Here is a 21,458-nt window from a genome sequence, read left to right on the forward strand (position 1 = left end):
AGCTCTCATTGTACCTTCAGTAAGGGTTTCTGGTTGCTGTTCTTCGGAAATCTGCAAGGGTGAGATCCTCTCATCTTCTTGTCGTAACGAAACGGGCGAACAGGAAAGGAGGAAGTTTACGTGTCGAATGTTGTATTGCAAATAGAAAAGCGTAATTAACGGTACGTAATATAAACGTAACAATACATGTAAATAACGTCAACGTTTTCGTGTTCTGTAGCGCTATATATTCTCAACATACTTCGGGCGGCAAAAACTAAGCATAAAATGAAAATACTGACTTTTCACAATGAAATAATGAAAACATTAACTATACCCAGTCATTACTGAACATGAGATATTGCGACGTTATCATATTTGTTGTAAATCTACTGCAACGTCTATTTCTAAACTGTGTATACATAAACCACTATGACGTCTCTGATTGCAGTAGCGGCAATTGCATTTGGATATGCAAGTTTCTATTTGATGAGCATTGAAACAATTTCGACAATGTCTCTTATTATCTATAATTGCTAGCCGTTGGTGGTTTTGAATTATCATTATGAAGTGCGACGGGTCATGTATAACTCAACAAAACACATACGGTTGGTCTTCCAAAGGAAACTAGGCTTTTTTACATAATGTCTCACTTCTAATCGGTAGCTTCGTTTCATTGGTAACAGACGTATATGAAACCAATTTTTCGGCGGTTGTTTGGGCTCCCTGCACGCTTTAAGAATGTTTATTTATTTTAGAATGCATTTCTGTAATGTATCCAAATTCCACGAATCACTACCGTTCTGTCTCGTTAAGTTCATTCTAACCTCATATGGTAATTTCCTGAGAATAATGGGAATCAATGAGGTTTTGGAAGTATCAATTGATGTATCGAGTACTTCTAAGCTTCTGATATTATTTCCTACTTTATTGTAAAAATAGAGTAGACTGTTAACATTATTTTCTTGCGGTGGCATGTCTACCATAGCTCATATGACGGTATATATAATCATACGCCTTTGTTTGTTACGTTCTATGAGTAATCTAACAGCTACCTGGTAGTTGACATAGGATGGGGAAAATCCGTCTTTAGTTTGTAGTGCTTCGTTCAAAAACTGCTCTCCAATAACAAAAAGTTTGGACTTCGATGAGTAAAGGAGTTCGGTAAATGATGGATTAACAAATAGACCACAAATATCTTCCACAGCAAAATGTGCTCATCAAATGTAGAAATAGTGGATTTTCAAACTTCATACATGAAAGAGACTTGTATAGTGGACAATGAGTTACAGCAGAACTTGATTCAGTGTAGAATTTGGGCAATATAGAGGAAAGACGTTTTCGTATATTCCGTATCGTGGATTCTAAATCGTACATGTCCTCATCTGAATTTTGAATTTCCTCGGCTACTTCATCTTCAGAAACTGCATCTACCACTTTGCCGTTGATATTCAGTGGTATATTATTTCGCTGAAGTGCCTTCAAAATTGCAGCAATCTCTTAAGTGTTTGTATCTGATCTCAAAGCTTTTGCGTCTTTGAACTTTTGCCACAGTCTTGAAACAGTTCTCCTGTGTCCTTCACGAATACCTTGTAATTTTGCGGCCATCGTGCATTTGATCACGGCACCTAATGTCGTAGCGAAACGGGCGAAAAGCAAAGAATGAAGTTAACGCGTCTCAAGTTGTCTTCCAAATAAAAAAGCGTACATAATACAAACGTAACAATATATAAGGAAAACGTTGTGTAGCGCTATATATTCTAAACATCTGTACTTTGATCTCCTTTTTTTATACTTCCATCATCCAAGAAAAGTGGATTTTAGTGCAGGTCCGGGTGTCAAAAGAATAGGCCTGGAGCAGCGCTAAGCTTGTCGTAAAAGGCGACTAAATAGTGCTCAGAACCCTAGCCGGGGACTAGGGCGCTCTGCCTAGAGAGAAAATGAGTTGTGTGCCCCAGGTGGTGGAATGGGGGTACACCTGGCGTGTTACATGATGGGGTTGTCAGGCTATAACATGGAAAACCTAAACGCAAACCATAGAGGTGCACCGTGTTGGGAAAGATGTAACGTTCCTCGCACGTTAAAGAACCCTACTGTGGTATTCGCCCGGAGCAGGAACCGTAGGGCTCCGCAACAGGAGGCTAAAGTGCCCGACTCTACCCATCCGTCGCTTTTTCTTGTGGCAATCAAAATTTGTCGACCCTATTATTCTTTGTTTACCATCCCTTTTTTCATTTCATGATTTTTCAAGTTCTTCATCCAGCTTACTACAGCATTATTTGTATTAGTACAAATGTATTAGTGTTAACCTTAACTAATGTATTCAACGGGTCAGTTTTCCTTTCCTCGTTTGTCTACCCCGGACTGGACTTTTTATGAGCAACTCGGCGGGTGTTTCTAGAAAAGCAGAGGACGCTTACCCTATCGGTGCACCTGGTCCATGCTCCAAGTTTTTAGTGGAGTCCGAGTTGCTAATTTACTTTTGTTACTTTGTATGTACGATTTAGTTACTTTATGTTGTGTATGTCTGTTTTCCATGTCTGGTCTTTTCCCTGGATTACATTCTGTTGATTACCTCTATAACCTTGGTTCCCTTAATTACTCTTTGACCATAAAAATATTGGTGAAAGGTCTTTAGAGACATCACAATTGCTTAAATTTGTTTCCTTGTAATGCAGCAGGATTCTTCACGCTTATAAACCATACCCACCTCTCCCTATTTCCAGTGGCAATCAAAATTTTTCGATCCCATTGCCCTTGTGTCCCATCCCTTTTTCATTTCATCATCATTTCATGTTCATTTTATCATCAATTTCATGTTCATCGTCTGAATAAAACTGAAATGTTGCTGCTCGGACGTTAAACCCAAACAAACAAACAAACAAACAAACAAACATGTTGATAAAGGGCCTTACTCGTGCGTGTATTTTATGACTCGCTCTTTGCCGTCGATTTCATGGGATGAAACAGCTCCGACTGCTACATTACTGGCATCTGTATCGAGGATGAAATCTTCTCCATGATATGGGTACGTGTGTTCTGGCCGTCTGATCCTGGCTAGCCTGGTTGCATTCATCGGTTCACACTAGCTTCTTTCCCTTGTAGGCCTTGTGATATCTGTAAATCACTTGACTGATTGATTGATTCAATATTGGGGTTTAACGCCTCAGCAGCAATATTTCAGCTATATTCAGGCAATAAACATGAAATGGATGATAAAATGAACATAAAATGATGATGATGAAATGAACATAAAAAGATGATGATGAAATGAACATAAAAAGATGATGATGAAATGAAAAATGGGATGGGACACAAAGATAATTGGGTCGACGAATTTTGATTGCGCAAAGGTTCCTACTCCTATCGAATACCACATCAGGGTTCTTTAACGTGCGAGGAATGTGGCATCTTTCCCAACACGGTACATCACTATGGTTTGCGTTCAGATGTTTCGTATTATAGCCTTCACTCTAATGGGTCTGACTTTATAGCTGATCTGATCCAAAAGAACGAATGTCGTTTAGCTAGATCCCTAAACCTCAGTTTCCGCTATGAAGATGACGTTTTATCTTTAAACCATCCTAATTCTGGGGATTCGACGCATCGCATCTACCCCAAATAAATACTTGAGATAAAGGATAACTATGGATCAAACTTTACGACAAACGTGATGACTTTTCATTCATAATTGTCAACTTTTCTTTCATTTGTGGCACCATCCCTTCAGCACCTGAGTATGAAGTGTTCATATCACAACTCATACGTTATGCCAGAGCTTGCCGAAACTACCCAGACTTTTTGTATCGCGCTAGAATTCTAACAAATATGGCTCTTGAACAGGGTTATTTTGCTACAAGATTGACGTCATCACTACAGAAGTTTTATGGGCGTCATCATGGATCGGAACGGTGTATCCATCTGCGATATGAAAACTGATTTGTTCAACGTATCATAGTTTTCCTTTCCTCTTTCGACTACCCTGGACTTGATTTTTATGAGCAACTCAGCGGGTGTTTCTAGAAAAGCAGAGGACGCTTACCCTACCGGTGCATCTGGTCCATGATCCTAGTTTTTAGTGGAGTATGAGTTGCTCATTTGTTTTTGTTACTTTGTATGTATGATTTTAGTTACATTATGTTCTTCGTTGTGTATCTGTTTTTCATGTCTGGTCTTGTGACTGGATTACATTCTTTTGAATTCCGCTAAAAACCTTGGTTCCTTTTATTACTCTTAAAATTGAAGAAAAATTCATACACTCATAGTGTTTCAATATGAAATAAATAAAACTATTGTTATGTGTAAAATGTCCATGTTTGTTGAATTTTGATCATTGTGATAAAAACATTGATTTTGAAATAATTTAGCTATTCTAGCTAATGCAATACAATCTTTTTTGTCTGAAAAAGAAAATATTGCACTGTTGATATTAAAAATGACCATTTTATTATACATGGTACATTACGAAAACATTTTTATTGGTCGTGGAGTAAGAAAATATTGAAATTTCATAAAATTGGTGTACAATATACTAAATTCTTAGATAATGCGATACCATCCAATTGCTCTGAATATGAAAAAAAGTTATTTTTATGTAAAAAAGTCCATATTTGTTGAATGGGAGTATGCAAATATTGAAATTCCATAAAACTGGGGTAAAATTTACTCAATTTTCATTCTTTAACGAAAAATAAAAAGCTATCATAGTTAGGGAAACTTTTTCCCGACCATTTCGGAAAGTCCTTGAAATTTTGGCAGTATTCTATTATAACTACAAATAATGTACGATTGTTAGAAACCAATTATTTCCGACATGTATTGATTCCTGATTTTTTTTTTAAAATTAAAAGGAAAACTGATTTTGGCATAGAAAACGAAATTACAACGTTATTCCGTAAAATTAATCTACATAGGAGCTATTTTTATCATCAAATCAGAATAAAGGGGTGCTAGTTAAAATGACACCTATGTAAATAGTTCAAATGACACACGCACAAGAATCACGCGCGCCCCGTGCAGGTCCGGGTTTCAAAAGAATAGGCTTGCAACAGCGCTAAGCTTGTTGTAAAAGCCGACTAAATAGTGCTCAGGAACCTAGCCGGGGGCTAGGCGCTCTGCCCACGGATCAACTGGGATATGTGCCCCAGGTGGTGGAATGGGGTACCCCTGGCATGTTACATGCTAGGATTGTCAGGCTATAATACGGAAAACTTAATCGCTAACCAAAGTGGTGCACCGTGTTGGGAAAGATGTCACGTTCCTCGTACGTTAAAGAACCCTGCTGTGGTATTCGATAGGTGTAGGAACCATAGGGCTCCGCCACAGGAGGCAAAATTGCCCGACCTTACCCATCACCCTTTTTTCTAGTGGCAATCAAAATTTGTCGACCCTTTTGTCCTTGTGTCCCATTCTTTTTTTTTTATTTTATCATCATTTCATGTTCATTTGATCATCCATTTCATGTTGATCGTCTGAATATAGTTGAAATATTGCTGCTCGGGCGTTAAACCCAAACAAACAAACAAACGAATCCCAGGATGCAAGAAATCTAAATTGCTAATCCATTTTGCGTATGATTTTGAAAGAGTAATCAAGGGAACCAAGGTTATAGCGGTAATCAAAAGAATGTAATCCAGGGACAAAGACCAGACATGGAAAACAGACATACACAACAAAGAACATAAAGTAACTAAAATCATACATACAAAGTAACAAAAGTAAATGAGCAACTCGGACTCCACCAAAAACTGGGAGCATGGACCAGGTGCACCGGTAGGGTAAGCGTCCTCTGCTTTTCTAGAAACGCCCGCCGAGTTGCACTAAAAAGTCAAGTCCGGGGTAGACAAACGAGGGAAGGAAAACTATGACCCGTTGAATAAATCAGTTTTCATGGTGCTGATGGATACACCATAACGATCCACGAGTTCATGATAACGACCATAACACTTGAAGGAGATACACCAACTTTTTTCAACAGAATGTTGTAAAATGGTCTCAAAACTTTATTGCAAAAAATATTGTTTGTTGACTATACTGTCATTTCTGTTAACTTTATTATCCAATAAACGTATCCTCAGCGTTTGTGGAATAACATATATAAAGCTATTGTAGTCTAATAATTTATGGTTATATCATATTTTACTTTAAATTCTTGCCAGGAGAGAAAATGTCCGCCTTCCTTAAGTAAATTATTACAAACATATCTGGTTCAGAAAAGCGAGAGAATTGGATTGGTCACTTATCGTTATCCTGTTGTTTTGCTAATGTAGCTTAGCTGAAATATCTTTTTTGGATGATGTCAGATCATCTTTTATAGATGTCGGAATATTTATAATATTTTATAATATTTATACTCTCCAAAGGTATTAAATTGATATGTATGGACGTTTAGTGCACCCCATTTGTCTTGGCCAAAATTATCTAAATTATCAACAAGCCACACCTTCCAAGGGGCAGTATTATTAGGATCCAAGATTTTCTTAATCCCAAAAATAATTTAGTTCCAACAGTTGTGGTTCGCTTTACATTATCGATCTTACTATTCCATAGAAAATTATAAAAGATGTCTTAGATTTCTTTCATAAAATGCCATGGAGGATCAGGCAAAACAGAGAAAGACTACACTAAAATTGGTAAAACCACAGATTTAATATTTAACTTTCCCAACTGGGAAATTTTTTTTCAACGAACAATTCTTTAGTAACCTTTTTATCTTTTCCAGAGTTTTAGAGAACTTGTAGATATATTTATCTGGTTTTGCAAGGAGGTATTGGATTAAATTATCCTGACTGATTCCACTTTACCGCAGATTTTGTTTAAAGCCCCTTTTCACAGCTCCTTATAGGCCCATTCCATTTAACATGAATTTTATCAAAGTTTGTTCTCAAACCAGAAATGGAGAGAATAGCTCAATCAAATCTAGTGCCCTATTATTTACAGACTGTAGGTCATCAGCACACTTACGTATTAAGTATTCTGATTGATTGATTGATTGTTATCTTTTAATGCCGTTTCGGCGACTAGGGCCATATCACGGCAAGAACATTGAATGAAATGGAAATATTAAAAGCAAGATCAAAGTCTCTTCATAAAATAATGAAATTAAAACAAGCAGCTATTTACATATAAAAAGGTACATAAAAGGTGAACCTAAGACATAAAATACTTATAGAAACATAACTTCGATAAAACATTTAAAATATTGAAAAACTAAGGAAGGTATCAAATTTAGATTTTATTAAATAAACCGATGTCCCGCAAGAAATCGATGATGTTTTTAGATGAAACGGTCTTGAACAAATCAAACATATTGGCGCAGTCAAAATAATTTTGCCTGGTGTTGGCAAAATCCACACAATCTAGAAGAACATGTTTGATAGAGAAAGGGCAATCACATGGGATACACTCAGGTGGAGGATCACCAACAAGCAAATGGCCATGTGTAAATCTAGAATGTCCAATGCGGCATCTAGTCATGACCACTTGCTCTTTGCGATTGCCCGACCCGGATTGATGAACGCCTAGATCGGGTTTTATGGAATTGAGTTTGTTGTGTTCAAGACCGTCCCATCGGTCCTGCCACATCTTTAAAATATATTTCCTTATTAAAGGTTTAAAATCGGTGTATGGCAAACTAACGTCCTTTATTATTTCATTTAATGCCTTTTTGGCAACCCTGTCTACAACTGAATTCCCCTGAATACCAACATGACTGGGTACCCAGAGAAAAACAATCTCTTTATCAAATTCCCGAAGTCGATGAATAAAATACAAAATTTGTAAAATAAGAGTGTTTTTCAGTTTGTGATTCTTAATTGCCAAAGACAGCATAATGATTATAAAGAGTCAGAACAAATAATAAACTGTGACAGATTAGATTGAGTAATCAATTTAAGTGCTAACAAAATGGCTCGAGCTTCAGCTGTGAATATGGAAGCGCTTGATGGCAACCGTTCAGTTACAGTTCTGTCACCATGGACAGCAGCACATGCAACGCTATCGCCATCTTTTGAGCCATGTGTATACACCGTCGAAAAATCTGGATAATTTAATTTCAGAAAATTTTTGTTGTAAAAATAAAGGATTGGTATCGGACTTTTTATATTCACGCAGATCAAAAATGAAGGAAGGGTGTGGAAGCTCCCATGGAGGGCATTTCGAAGTAACAACAGGTGTCACTGTATTGGTCTCCAGATGAATTGCTTCCAAATGAGGTTTTATTCGAATTCCAAAAGGAGGGGTTTTGCTTTCATGTTTTCGATAAATGTCGACATAAATAGGATTAATGACACAGTCGTAGGCAGGGCTATCTGGTTAGGCCATAAGTTTACTTGCATATGGAAGACCTAATTTCAAACGTCTGTTTCCAAGCGATGGTTCATTTGCCTCGGCATAAAGGCTCTCAATAGGAGAGGTTTTGAAGGCACCAATGCAAAGTCGCAACCCCTGGTGGTGAACAGCGTCTAAAATTTTAAGGTAAGATTTTTTGACGAAACCATAAACAATAGATCCATAATCAAGTTTAGACCTAACCAAAGATCTATATAAATTTAATAAAATTGAGGTATCATCACCCCAATCGGTACTGGACACCATTTTTAAAGTATCTAGTGCCTTAAGACACCTAGATTTAAGTAATTTGATACGGGGAAGAAAAGTAAGTTTACTATCAAAAAGTAAACCAAGGAATTTTGTTTCTTCTACTATCTTGATTTTATTACCATAAAGAAAGAGATCTGGGTCCGGATGCAGCTTTCGCTTTCGACAAAAGTGCATACCAACAGTTTTAGATGTAGAAAACTTAAACCCGTTCTCCAAAGCCCATTTCTCAATTCTTTTGAGGCAAAGTTGTAACTGCCTTTCAATATTACTCATATTTTGTCCCCTGTAGCAGATCAAAAAGTCGTCTACATACAAGGAACCGTCAATATTGTCCTTCAAAACTTGGGCTAAACTATTAATATTCTCTTTAATACTGAAGAGAGTGACAAAGAATACTTCCCTGAGGAACTCCCATTTCCTGTTCCTTCTCCTCAGAAAAAGTCGAATTTACCCTTACATTAAAATGACGATCTGACAAAAAATTAGACAAGAACAGATGAAGTCTTCCTTTCAACCCCATATCAAATATATCTTTTAAAATACCATATTTCCACGTCGTGTCATAGGATTTTTCTAAATCATAAAAGACCGACACAACATGTTCATTTTAGCAAATGCATTTCTGATGAGCGTTTCAAACCGGGCTAAATGGTCAAGACTACTTCTGCCTTGCCTAAACCCACACTGAATATTAGTGAGTAAGTTGTGCTTCTCAAGGAACCACACAAGGCGATCATTGACCATTCGTTCTATTGTCTTGCAGACGCAGCTTGTCAATGCGATCGGGCGATAATTTGAAGGATCCGTATGATCATTTCCTGATTTTGGAATAGGGACAAATGAAGCCGTTTTCCAGATGGACGGAACGTTACCAGAAGTCCATATTTCGTTCATTAACGCAAGAAGTGTATGTATAGATGGATCAGGAAGATGTTTCAAAAGTTGATAGTGAATATTATCTAGCCCACTAGCTGTATCGTGGGCTTTAGCCAGTGACGATTTTAGTTCCTCTATAGAAAATTGAGAGTTGTAGGATTCAGCATTATTTGACTTGAAGTTTAATTTTGTCTTTTCTGCAGATGATTTAATTTTTTGAAAATCCGGTTTGTAGTTAGTTGAGGATGAATATTTAGCGAAAGTTTCGGCTAGCTTATTGGCGATATCTATTTCGGTGGTTAGAGTGGTATTACCAACTTTAAGGTGTTTCACTGAAGAATTCGAATTTTTTCCTTTTACTTTTCTAATAAAATTCCATACTTTATTGAGGGGAGTGTGAGATTTAATACTAGAAACAAAATTTTTCCAAGAGGTTCGTCTGGCTTGTTTACATGTTCGTCGAGCTTTTGCTCGAAATATTCGGAAGTTTGACAGATTTGCTGGTGTAGGATTTTTTTCAAACCGGCGATGGCCTTGCGTTCTTCGATCGCTTTGTCGCACACATCAGTAAACCATGGTTTACTAGGCCTTTGTGGATTTGTCGAGGTTTTAGGTATTGTTTTATTAGCAATTGATGTCAGTCTTTCATTAAATAATAAAATGGGATCTTCTACATCCTTCATCGTTTCTAATCGTAATTCTTCAAAACAGTGGGCTTCAAATGAAGCCCAATCTGCTTTCTCAAGTTTAAAACGAGGTTGACGTTGCTCCGTGTTGGAGGATAAATGCTCCAAAATAATTGGAAAATGATCACTCCCGCACAAGTCATCATGAATTCGCCATGTAAACTCTGAAAGTACGAGAGGATCACAAATGCTTAAATCAATAGAAGAATACGATCCATTGCCTGAATGAAGGAACGTTGAAGATCCGTCATTAAATATGCACAAATTTTCTTGCTGAAGGAGCTTCTCAACTTTTTTACCTTTATCATTCGTATGATTACTTCCCCATAAAGGATTATGAGCATTAAAGTCACCCAAAATAATAAATGGTTTGGGCAACTGTTTAACCAAATCAACTAATTTATTTCTGCACAAAATTGAATTTGGGGGAATGTAAATGGAACAAACGGTTATGGTTTTATCAAGGAATAACCGAACGGTCACTGCTTGTAGATCGGTAGTTAAAAAAACTGAGTTATGTATTACTCTGTCCCTAATAAAAATGGTAGATCCACCCGCAGCTCGTTCATTTGCCTCAGCAAATGTACTATACACTGTATATCCCTTTATGGAAATTTGATCCGTTTCTTTTAAATGAGTCTCCTGGAGACATAATGCAACTGGTAAAATATACTGAACAAGAAGAGTTAATTCCAAAAAATTAGCCTTTAAACCTCGACAATTCCATTGAAGTAATTTGGCCATTTTTATTGGTGACGAATGGGGGATATTTTCTCTAACTTGGATCCGCGACCACGACTCGATGACCTTCTAGTACGATTGCCACCATTAAGGTCAATTTGAATTGACTGGGCGCGCTGCTCCTTGTATTTTTTCATGGCAACAGGATCTGTTTGGTCAATCTGATCAAGGTCGAGACCCAGCCAGTTTTCACCTGGACAAAGTCAATGATCTGTTGTTTCCATGTCAGACTCGGAATCCGAGTCCGACACCACAGGCGACACAATCTGTCGCCTAGACTTTGATTTCTCCAAGTCCTCCACACGGAAATTCCCCAACTTTTTTGGGCGTTGGACATTCTTCTGTTGAGATTTGGAAGACGATGACTGTTGTGATGATGGAGATGATTTTGAAGATGATCCGGAATTTTGGAATGACTGAGTCTTGGAACATTGGTGAGATTTCTTAGCTCTGGCCTTTTTAATTTCCTCTAATTATTTTTTGGATGGTTTCATTATTTTGGTGGATACCTCAGTGGGCAGTTTGGCAAGACCATTGATATCCTCTTTCCAACTCATGATCGTATGCACCTCAGCAGGTCGAGAACAGACAAGCACGCTTTGCAACACTAGCATAAAATGTTTTGCAGGTGCAAGAAAATTGTTGGAAAGGGACCACTTCTGGCGAGCTTCACTATATGAAATTTTGTTTTTAGTTTTTATCTTTAAAATATCTATTTCTTTCTTATAAAGAGGGCAATCTTTAGATGATGACATGTGAGCTTCCTCACAGTTTCTGCATTTCAGATCTTTTCTGCAGTCGATTCCCTCGTGTCCTTCTTCAGAGCATCGGAAACAAAACAGTTTTCCTCTACACTGGCCCTTTCCATGTTCAAACTTCTGGTATTTAAAACACCGAAGTGGGTTAGGAATATACAGACTGACAGCTGTCCTGTATGGACCAATGTAGACATGAGATGGCACTGAAGTGGAACTAAATGTTAACAGGATTGTTCTCATTGGTGTGGTTGCATCTGCACGTCGAGAAGTAAACCTTTTCACTGACTTAACGCCTTGTGATTTCAGTTCCTCACAGATCTCTTAATCAGTCAAGGCGTCGAGGTCTCGTCCTCGGTATTTAAGGACACCCTGTGACTGAGTTAGTGACTTGTGTGCAGATGAAACCACATCAAGGTCACCAATCCTGGTTAATTTTAACAAATTTGATGATTGGCAAGGTCTGAGGCATTCAATTAAAATTCCTGATCTTATTTTCTTTGTATCTTTAACATCACCAGCTACACCCTTGATAGTTTTCTGTATTAAAAAAGGAGAAAGGTCATTAACATTTTTGTCTTTATCTTTTGCAGAAATTACAATAAATCTTGGCCAGTTTTTATCACTTTCGTCAGAAGAATTGCAGACATCACTTTTTCTTTTTTTTTTGAATAAGAAACATTGGACTCCCCGTTGTTATTTGTCGCCATGTTAAGTTTTCATAAGTTTCATCGTCTCTGTTTCCCACCCGCCACCGAGTGCCAACACGGACGATGCTAGGACTCTACGGATTTCCAGCAGATAGCATCAGGGATTCCAGAGACGACATACTCGAACAGAACGTATCTATCAATGGCGCATAGACAGCGTACTACTCGATTGACCCATGAGCCACCGCCTTCTTCATTTGCCATTTGTAAGCTTTTGAAAATCTTGGAAACATTGGATCAAACAAAATGCCATCAGTAAAGCAGGTGGACAAATGAAGGGCATGGCGTGACCAGCCGATTGATCGAACTGGGTCCATCCAATCTCCCGTTTAGATGACCTAAGAGCCGAGTGGCATATACAGCCGTATCCTCGATCATGCAGCCATCGATGACACGGGGGTTACGTCACGACTGGAGTCTAGATACGACCTTCATCCACTAGAACCTCCTCGCCCACCAATAACTCACGGGTTGCAACTCACGGCAAACAAGTAGGTGAACCCACTTTTTATTTTAAACACCGGGCCCACGGTCGATGTTTGGATCGCTTTAGCCTGGACACTAACCTTTGACATTTCCAGCATGGGTAACCCTACCAGGAGAAAAAACTCCAGCTGGCATAGCTCTTAGGATCACTGAGGCACGCAAGCCCCCCTCCCACGACAAGGATAGCGATCCACAGGGGGGATTCTCTAAGAGAAATAAAGGAAAGAAATTTTATTAAAAAATTCAAGGCGGCATTGAATGGACATTAAAGAATCAATGGCTATTTATAAATCTATATTTATACTATTTATTTTTATACTTTCGTTTTCTATTTTTAACGTTCCTATGTTTTTCTATTATAACTTAACGTCACAAGAACGTTACCAAGTTACTATATGTATTCATTCACCTGAGGATCTGTGCAAGCAGTGAAAGTACTTGTGAAATTTAAAATGAAATAGCCGTGTTGGAATTTTATTCGACAACTATATAAATCTGTATACATGATTTCTATTATTGAATGATATATATATATATATACAAACGTCTCAGAATGTGAGACTCTTTTCACTACACTGCTCCATCGGATCAAATTGATACAGGGAAGATATTTAAACGTATAGAAAGGTCTGAACAATTCCCAACGGTGTTAGAACTGTCAAATTTGCGATGCAAATTTTTGGTCGTTCCCTCCGCGGGACTCGAACTCGTACCGCTGTGACATCTATGGCAACACCGCCTGCACAAAGTCCAGCGCCCTAGACCACTCGGCCAGCTAGGCTATATTTTTATGTGATGCAATAGCAATATAACAAATCATTATACAGAAAAGCATTTAAATGCATTTGTCCTAGGTTTAACATAAAGATCATATGGCAATGGTCATCAATTCCTTTACTTTTGAAACATTGCATTTAAAGTCATCTGTAAGAAACCAGTTACCTTTCGATTTAGCCCTTTTCACTTTATTAATATTACCTATAATCCAGTTATTGTGTATAACAATTGGTTTCCACGATTTAGTCTTTGCAGCTGACATTCTGTACCATAAACCACTAGGAAAATTACGGAAAGGCAAAACTAATGTTTTAACCGCTGCATAGCTATTCTTTATTAAATGAGTTAAAAAAGCTTGGTCATTTTTACTCTCAGATACAGGTTTTGTATAATTCAAATGCTGTATTGTTTTTCCAAAGTCTTCCATCATTTTGGTTAATCTTTTAAACAAAGTTTTTGTTTTTTGTGTTGGAAATAAATAGTAAAATCCTCCGTTAATCACTTCTCCCTTCTCTGTATCTGATATAACTATAATATCATACGTCTTTCTTGCAGAAAACATTATTTCGAGTGGATTATTTAACCATAAAAAGTCGCATTCGAATAAGAACGTTTCTATATTACTTTGCAATAACATGTTTATAAATCGAGTTCTTAACACCATTAATCTTAAATATCCAACATGACTGTATTCTAAGTGATTCTGTAGTTCTTCATCAAATGGTATTGTTACTACATGAATCTTGTCAGTCATCTGTAATAGTTTTTGTCGAACATTTTCACTGGTTGCAATCATTAACACCTGAAAATCATGGTAGTTAAAGTGATTTAAATTAATTAACCTAATATACAATAAACAAACTGAAAATGCTGATAATTTACCGATTGAAAAATAAAACCTGTAAGTTTTATGCGGTAACTATATAATATCCAGATCGAAGTCGACATTTCAGAAGTTGTTTTTACGCGACGTTTTACGTAAATATTTTGTGTCCGTATGAATTATGAAGAACAATATTTCCAAAAAAAGTATTATTTGATCGATTCAATAATGTAAAAGTTAAGGGAAGAACATGTATCGTTATGAACTAAGCAGTAAATGTTAGGCAACTTAAAGATCGTTGATAATTGTAACTGAGTCTAGGACTTCTCGAAAAGGAATATTGTGCACATTGTCTAGCCTCACCGGACGCAATAACGAACGAAGCAATTTCGAACGATTTTTGCAATTATGTAAATTTCTTGCTTATTATTAAAGATTCAGAAAAAAAGGGTGTTTGGGCTTCTATTACCGGGAAAAAGCACGGGTATTCTTGAAATAAATTTGCATGCGCACTTGCAGATATTTGCAGGCGAAAAATAAAAGGTAAATTAAAGACATTTCGGCAAATTCGGCTATGAAAATCTGTTAATACAAGAAAGGTACGTATCCCTAAGTAATTAAAGTGTTATTTCAATGTATATTTAAATCTAGTATATCATAATAACCCATCAAATGTCAAAAATCCGCCAAAAACAACCACGATAAGGAGTTTCTTCCAAAGTTTACATATCATAACATCACAAGATGAGCCTTGAGAAATCCGAATGCAATTACGTCATGATGTTTGAAGTGATTAAAAGAAAGATTTTCATCAAGCTTTGCCATGAATAACTCTTATTATCTTTTTCACACTACACATGCATTTTTTTTAATTAAAATAGATTACAGAAATTTCATATATGATTGGTTGTTTGATTATTGGGGTTTAACGCCCGAGCAGCAATTCAGGCGATGAACATGAAATGGATGACATATGAACATGAAATGATGATGATGATGATAAAATGAAAAAAAGGGATGGGACACAAGGATAATAGGGTCGACAAATTTTGATTGCCACTAGAAAAAGAGAGGGATGTGTAAGGTCGGGTAATTAAGCCTCCTTTGGCGGAGCTCTATGGTTCATACTCCGGGAGAATACCACAGTACGGTTTTTTAACGTGCGAGGAACGTGGCATCTTTCCCAACACGGTGCACCATTATGGTTTGCGGTCAGGTTTTCCGTCTTATAGCCTGACAACCCCAGCATGTAACACGCCAGGAGCACACATCCCAGTTGCTCTGTGGGAAGAGCGCCCTAGCCCCCGGCTAGGGTTCTGAGCACTATTTAGTCGCCTTTTACGATAAGCCTAGCGCTGCTGCAGGCCTATTCTTTTTACACCCGGACCTGCACGGGGGTGCACCCGTACAGAACGGTGAAACTTTTTCGTCTGTTCGCTGGGTTTTTAATCGACAACTGATGATTCTTTGATTGCGTTGCCAAGTATTTAATTTTTATTTGGGCTCACCTCCTCACAAACAAGAAATGCGGTACTAACTATTGAGTTGACACTGTTTCAGCATTCATGTCAACTTTGACATCATATTGGCAGAAAACAGTGGGAATATATCAAGTACAAACATGCAAAGGTTGTCAGCTACAATCTAACCTCGTTATATGTAGCACAAATTCTATGAAAGCGTATGAAAAGTATTACCTTCGATATAGCGAAGTTACAAAGAGATGCCAACGCAAAGTCTGGCTAGAATCTTGGTAAGCAATGGCACAATGCATTTGGACAAACTTTAACTTTTCTTTATATATTCAAAAGGAATTCAAGTAAATGTTCCTTTTCTACGTTGCAAGATTCATCATCAAAAGTCATGTAATAAACCGTGTCGATAAAGAAGGCAAAGTCTCTAAAGATTTTACAAGTGCCATTTTGTTCAAAGTAGGATATTGAAGACAGAAATCATAATCGCGTCTAGAACTGAAGCTTCCATATACACTATTTGTTATTAAAAAACAGCATTTCAGGAAATAAATGGACGAATCAACCTAGATTTTAGGTTTTAAAAATAGATCAATATGGTCCTGTGACGAAAACATAAGTTTTTTTAATGTTATAAGGCTATAAAAAACTTGCCGCTCGTTAAATATGGAGACCCCAACAAGTTTAGTTTTTACAAAATTATGTATTTTTTTTCTTAAATTCTAGAGAACTTCTGGAAGGTAAATTTAAAAATGAATAAAGCTGCGATACAACTTGACTTCTTTATTTAAATGTAATTTGATTTTGAAATTCTCATCTTTTCATGTTCTTGCAGTTTAAAAAAAAATTGTGACTACTTCCCATTTTTACGACCAGGCAATTCTGAAAGTACGAAAAAGACCTTCTCAACGATATATAACATAGCTGTATGTTAGTTATGTATATTAAAAACTTCGAAATTCCTTATTCGGTACTCGTCCATAATTACTCTTCCAGCCAAAGAAAATACTATATTAGGATATTTGCAAACTATGTTCGGTGATAACAAAAATGTATATTAAAAGACAATATTGCAGTAACAGTGAAAATAACAAAAAAATCGACTATGTTAGATTTTAGTTTATTCGGGTTCAATAATATCAGGTAATATGCGTCCAACTTTGTTACTATACTGTTTCATTTATACTGAATATGATATTTAATTTTTGTGTTATTTCTACAATTATTCTTTATTTTATATTATTTATATTAAAACAGGAGATACGTTTGAAATAATATTGCAGGTAGTTGATAAACTAAACCGTAAACAAGTTTTGTTTGTAGGAAATCGTAATTCATTAAATTGATATTTTATAATTAAGACTAGAACTTAAAAAGTTTAATTTTTTTTCCAGTTATTACGTGATTTTGTGTTAGTTATATTTCGGCAACGTTATTTTACAGATTAAATTTTTTCTTGTTGAAATGAATCATTATAATGATAATATACCTGTTGTTCAAAAGTTTTTCATCTTTACGGAATGCAAGCCGTTTTAGTTTTTTAAAGGACATAACCCATCAACACACAACCGGTTTGACGGTTTGGAGAAAGAAAATAGTATATATTTTTCTTGAAAAATTAAACTGTTTTCACTTCAGTGAGTACCTGAACAGTTTGAAATAAGTTTTTCAAAAGTATTCAAGTACTTACTGCTGCTCTAGTCAATTAAATATTTGATTCTGAAGTATACTGTTGTCCGTTCCTCAAATTTACAGTAAACCAGTCTGTCGGATTATAAAAATGTAGAAAATTACTTCCCTTTGTCTAAAATCTTGTAAACGAAGTCATATTCGGGAATATAAAAAAGGACTTCAACACAAATATCGATTTCTAATCTAAATGCAAACTAAAAAAAACACTGAATCTCTATTTAAAATTATTTTCATACAAGGCTTATATAATGATTTTAGTAAAGTTAATACAAATACCTTGTCATGTATATCCATATTGATTGTATTGCACAACCAATTTTGTGCTAATGTCACATACCCATCATTTACCACTGTTATCATTACAGGCTTTGCTGTTAGGTTTAAGTAGGCATTTATAAGATTACTGTAAGTCTGAGATTCTGAATTATTAAGAAAAGTCTGATCTTGAGATCTTGAATAGTGTAAATCAGATCCATACAAGAGAGGCTTTTCGTTTAACCGTAAATTCAATTCATAATTCCATTGAGTCAAATTTTGACTTGAAAGTATGCACAGTAAGCTAATACTTAAAAGCGTCGAAATCAAAAAACAATTTTTGTAAGCTTTTACATATAGCCGCAATTTCATTGCTTATTATTCTTTATCGAACATGTGTTATTCAAGAGAATTTTAATGTATATAACAATTTAATAAGGAATAGAATGTTATTACTACGCATGGTTGAGATTATGATTTGTCTTTTTTTAATTTAGTAAATCGAATATCAATCTATTATTTTTTCCACCTGGTCCATGCTCCCAGTTTTTTTTTAGCGGAGTCCGAGTTTCTCATTTGCTTTTGTTACTTTGTATGTATGATTTTAGTTACTTTATGTTCTTTGTTATGTATGTCTGTTTTCCATGTCTGGTCTTCGTCCTTGAATTACATTCTTATGATTACCGCTATAACCTTGGTTCCCTTGATTACTGTTTCAATATATTAGCATTGAAGTTGTCATTAAGTATATACAAAATGCATATTTCAGGAATCTCTATCGCTTGTCAACATGCTTTCAATAGAAGAATAGCTAGATAACAACATTCGTTGTGATGAGTATGCAACCATAGTAGTTATGTGTATTTCTTCGTTAAGTTTAGCTGAAATATTGCTGATCGGACGTTAAACCACAACAAACAAGCAAACAATCTTCATTTATTTCATATTATGTCATTGTAATACGGGTCCTGATTTAATATGGCCTCGTGCAGGTCCCTGGTGTTAAAAGAATAGGACTACAGCAGCGCTAAGCTTGTCGTAAAAGGCGACTAAATAGTGCTCAGAACCCTAGCCGGGTGATGGGGCGCTCTCCCCACAGAAAATGGGTTGTGTGCCCCAGGTGGTGGAATGGGGTACCCCTGGCGTGTTACATGCTGGGGTTGTCAGGCTATAATACGAAAAACCTGACCGCAAACCATAGTGGTGCCACGTTCCTCGCACGTTAAAGAACCCTACTGTGGTATTCTCCCGGAGTAGGAACCATAGGGCTCCGCCACAGGAGGCTAAATTGCCCGACCTTACCCACCTCTCCCCATTTCCAGTGCCAATCAAAATTTGTCGACCCCATTGTCCTTGTGGCCCACTCCTTTTTAATTTCGTCATTTCATTTCATGTTAATTTTGTCATCAATTGTACTTTCATCGTCTGAATATAGCTGAAATATTGCTGCTCGGACGTGAAACCCCAACAAACAAACAAACATACACATTGAATCCTGTAAAACACAGGTCTTTCATCGCAAGTATTATCTTTAATACATGTATATCTAATTTTGAAAACGAATGCAATCTCTTAACACCTGTAACTGAATTTTCGACTACTATAACACCAGATCACAGATTGCCACCATTCAAGAGATGCATTATCTAACCTATAACAAAATCACATTTTAACTGTCTTCTATCTTTAATGTTACTAGGCGAGATTCCCCGTGTAGGTACAGGTGTTAAAAGAATAGGCCTGCAGCAGCGCTAAGCTTGTCGTGAAAGGCGACTAAATAGTGCTCAGAACCTTAGCCGGGAACTAGGGCGCTCTGTCCACAACTGCGATGTGTGCCCCGGCTGGTGGAATGGGGTACCCCTGGCGTGTTACATGCTGGGGTTGTTAGGCTATAATACGGAAAACCTGACCGCAAACCATAGTGGTGCACCGTGTTGGGAAAGATGCCACGTTCCTCGCACGTTAAAAAAACCTACTGTGGTATTCTCCCGGAGTAGGAACCATAGGGCTCCGCCAAAGGAGGCTAAATTGCCCGACCCTACCCGCCTCTCCTTATTTCCCGTGACAATCAATATTTGTTGACCCTATTGTCCTTGTGTCCCATCCCATTTTCATTTCATCACCATTTCATGTTCATTTTATCATCAATTTCATGTTAATCGTCTGAATATAGCTGAAATATTGCTGCTCGGACGTTAAACCCAACAAACAAACTAGGCGGGATTTGTGAAATATTTTGTTAAGAATTGATTAAGATCAGAACCCCATTTGTACGTTTTAAACTGTATAAGTCCACGCTTTTTGTTTTGCTTGCTTGTTGGTTTGTTTGTTTGTTTGTTGTTTGTTTTTTTGTTTTTTTGTTTTTTTTTTTGTTTCTTTTTCGTTTAGAGGGATGCAGGGAGAACACATTTTGAATATTAATAATAATCTTACTCTGCATTGCACGTCAGTGTGATACGAAGCAATGTTCCATATTTTTCCATAAATTCCGCCGTTCAGAAATGCAAGTAAAGATAGCGGACACCAAAGGGCAGTTTCTGTTTAAAAACTTTGATATGTTAGAAATTAGAGCAGAATGAAGCAACAATAGTGTGAACCCCCAACCCCCCCCCCCTTTTTTTTTAGCTTGTGATCGGAACCACCAACTTTCACATAAATAAAGTTTGGTTTCTGCCATTTACATTAAATATCGCATCACAACTAGAAATATTCATACTCTTCTGCATCGTTAATCTGTTTTTCATTGTGTGATTTCTTTACTTTCTGCCTCATTATAAACATGCCAACATTAATGTGAAAATATACTACATGTGGATGTTTATAATACCATAGTGGCAAATCCATATCTTGGTTACCTGCGTGAGCTGACCAAATATCAGATTTTTTATTTTTTATGAACTTTTTATATTTGTTATAAGTGGACGAATAGTCCAGGCTACTTGACTTGCGATGCAAATGATTTGGGGTGTTAAACTTGTTAAAAATCAAGATTTCGTGCAAAAATACACATTTTTCAATAGAACGGGAGCACGGACACCTCCACCCTATATGAATTAGCAATTGCTAAATTTCTCCTAATTTCGGGGATTTAATACATCGCATCTACCACAAACAACTTGAAATAAAAGATACTACAGACACTGTGAAGTCAGCCTCAAAACTTGACTTACACTTAGAAATCGATGGTAAAGGAAACCTATTGACCAAACTTTACGACAAACGTGATGACTTTTCATTCAGAATTGTCAACTTTCCTTTCATCTATGGCAACATCCCGTCAGCACCTGCGTATGGAGTGTTCATATCACAACTCATACGTTATGCCAGAGCTTGCCGAAACTACGCAGACTTTTTGTATCGAGTTTTATGATCGTCATCATGAACTTGTGGATCGCTATGGTGTATTCATTTGCATCACGAAAACTGATTTATTCAACGGGTCATAGTTTTGTATGTATGATTTTAGTTATTTTATGTTCTTTGTTGTGTATGTCTGTTTTCCATGTCTGGTCTTTGTCCCTGGATTACATTCTTTTGATTACCGCTATAACTTTGGTTCCCTTGATTTCTCTTTTAAAAGACAATATTGAATGAACGTCGTAAAT

At 36.7% G+C, this 21,458-nt stretch overlaps 1 protein-coding gene across 1 annotated transcript; it reads right to left on the reverse strand.

Moving 5' to 3' along the window:
• Positions 1-13,300: 13,300 nt before the first annotated feature.
• Positions 13,301-18,293, reverse strand: LOC148604033 (uncharacterized). The gene is made up of 2 exons (XM_088549380.1): positions 17,875-18,293; positions 13,301-14,413 (listed from the first exon to the last, which is right to left on the reverse strand). The coding sequence occupies exons 1-2, from the start codon at positions 18,223-18,225 to the stop codon at positions 13,703-13,705; spliced, it is 1,062 nt and encodes a 353-aa protein (XP_088405506.1). The 5' UTR covers positions 18,226-18,293; the 3' UTR covers positions 13,301-13,702.
• Between the last annotated feature and the right edge of the window lie 3,165 nt (positions 18,294-21,458).

Source organism: Perna viridis, chromosome 10, assembly GCF_037379345.1.
Source record: "Perna viridis isolate PV_CMFRI_1.1 ecotype Kerala chromosome 10, ASM3737934v1, whole genome shotgun sequence".
Taxonomy (NCBI): domain Eukaryota; kingdom Metazoa; phylum Mollusca; class Bivalvia; order Mytilida; family Mytilidae; genus Perna; species Perna viridis.

Bases quoted from the DNA above. Each gene is read 5' to 3' on its own strand.
- LOC148604033 (XM_088549380.1), bottom strand. From the start codon at position 18,225: ATGAAATTGCGGCTATATGTAAAAGCTTACAAAAATTGTTTTTTGATT. The intron at 14,414-17,874 runs GTATTTGTATTA...CATGATTTTCAG, and splicing joins ATATGGATATACATGACAAG to GTGTTAATGATTGCAACCAG.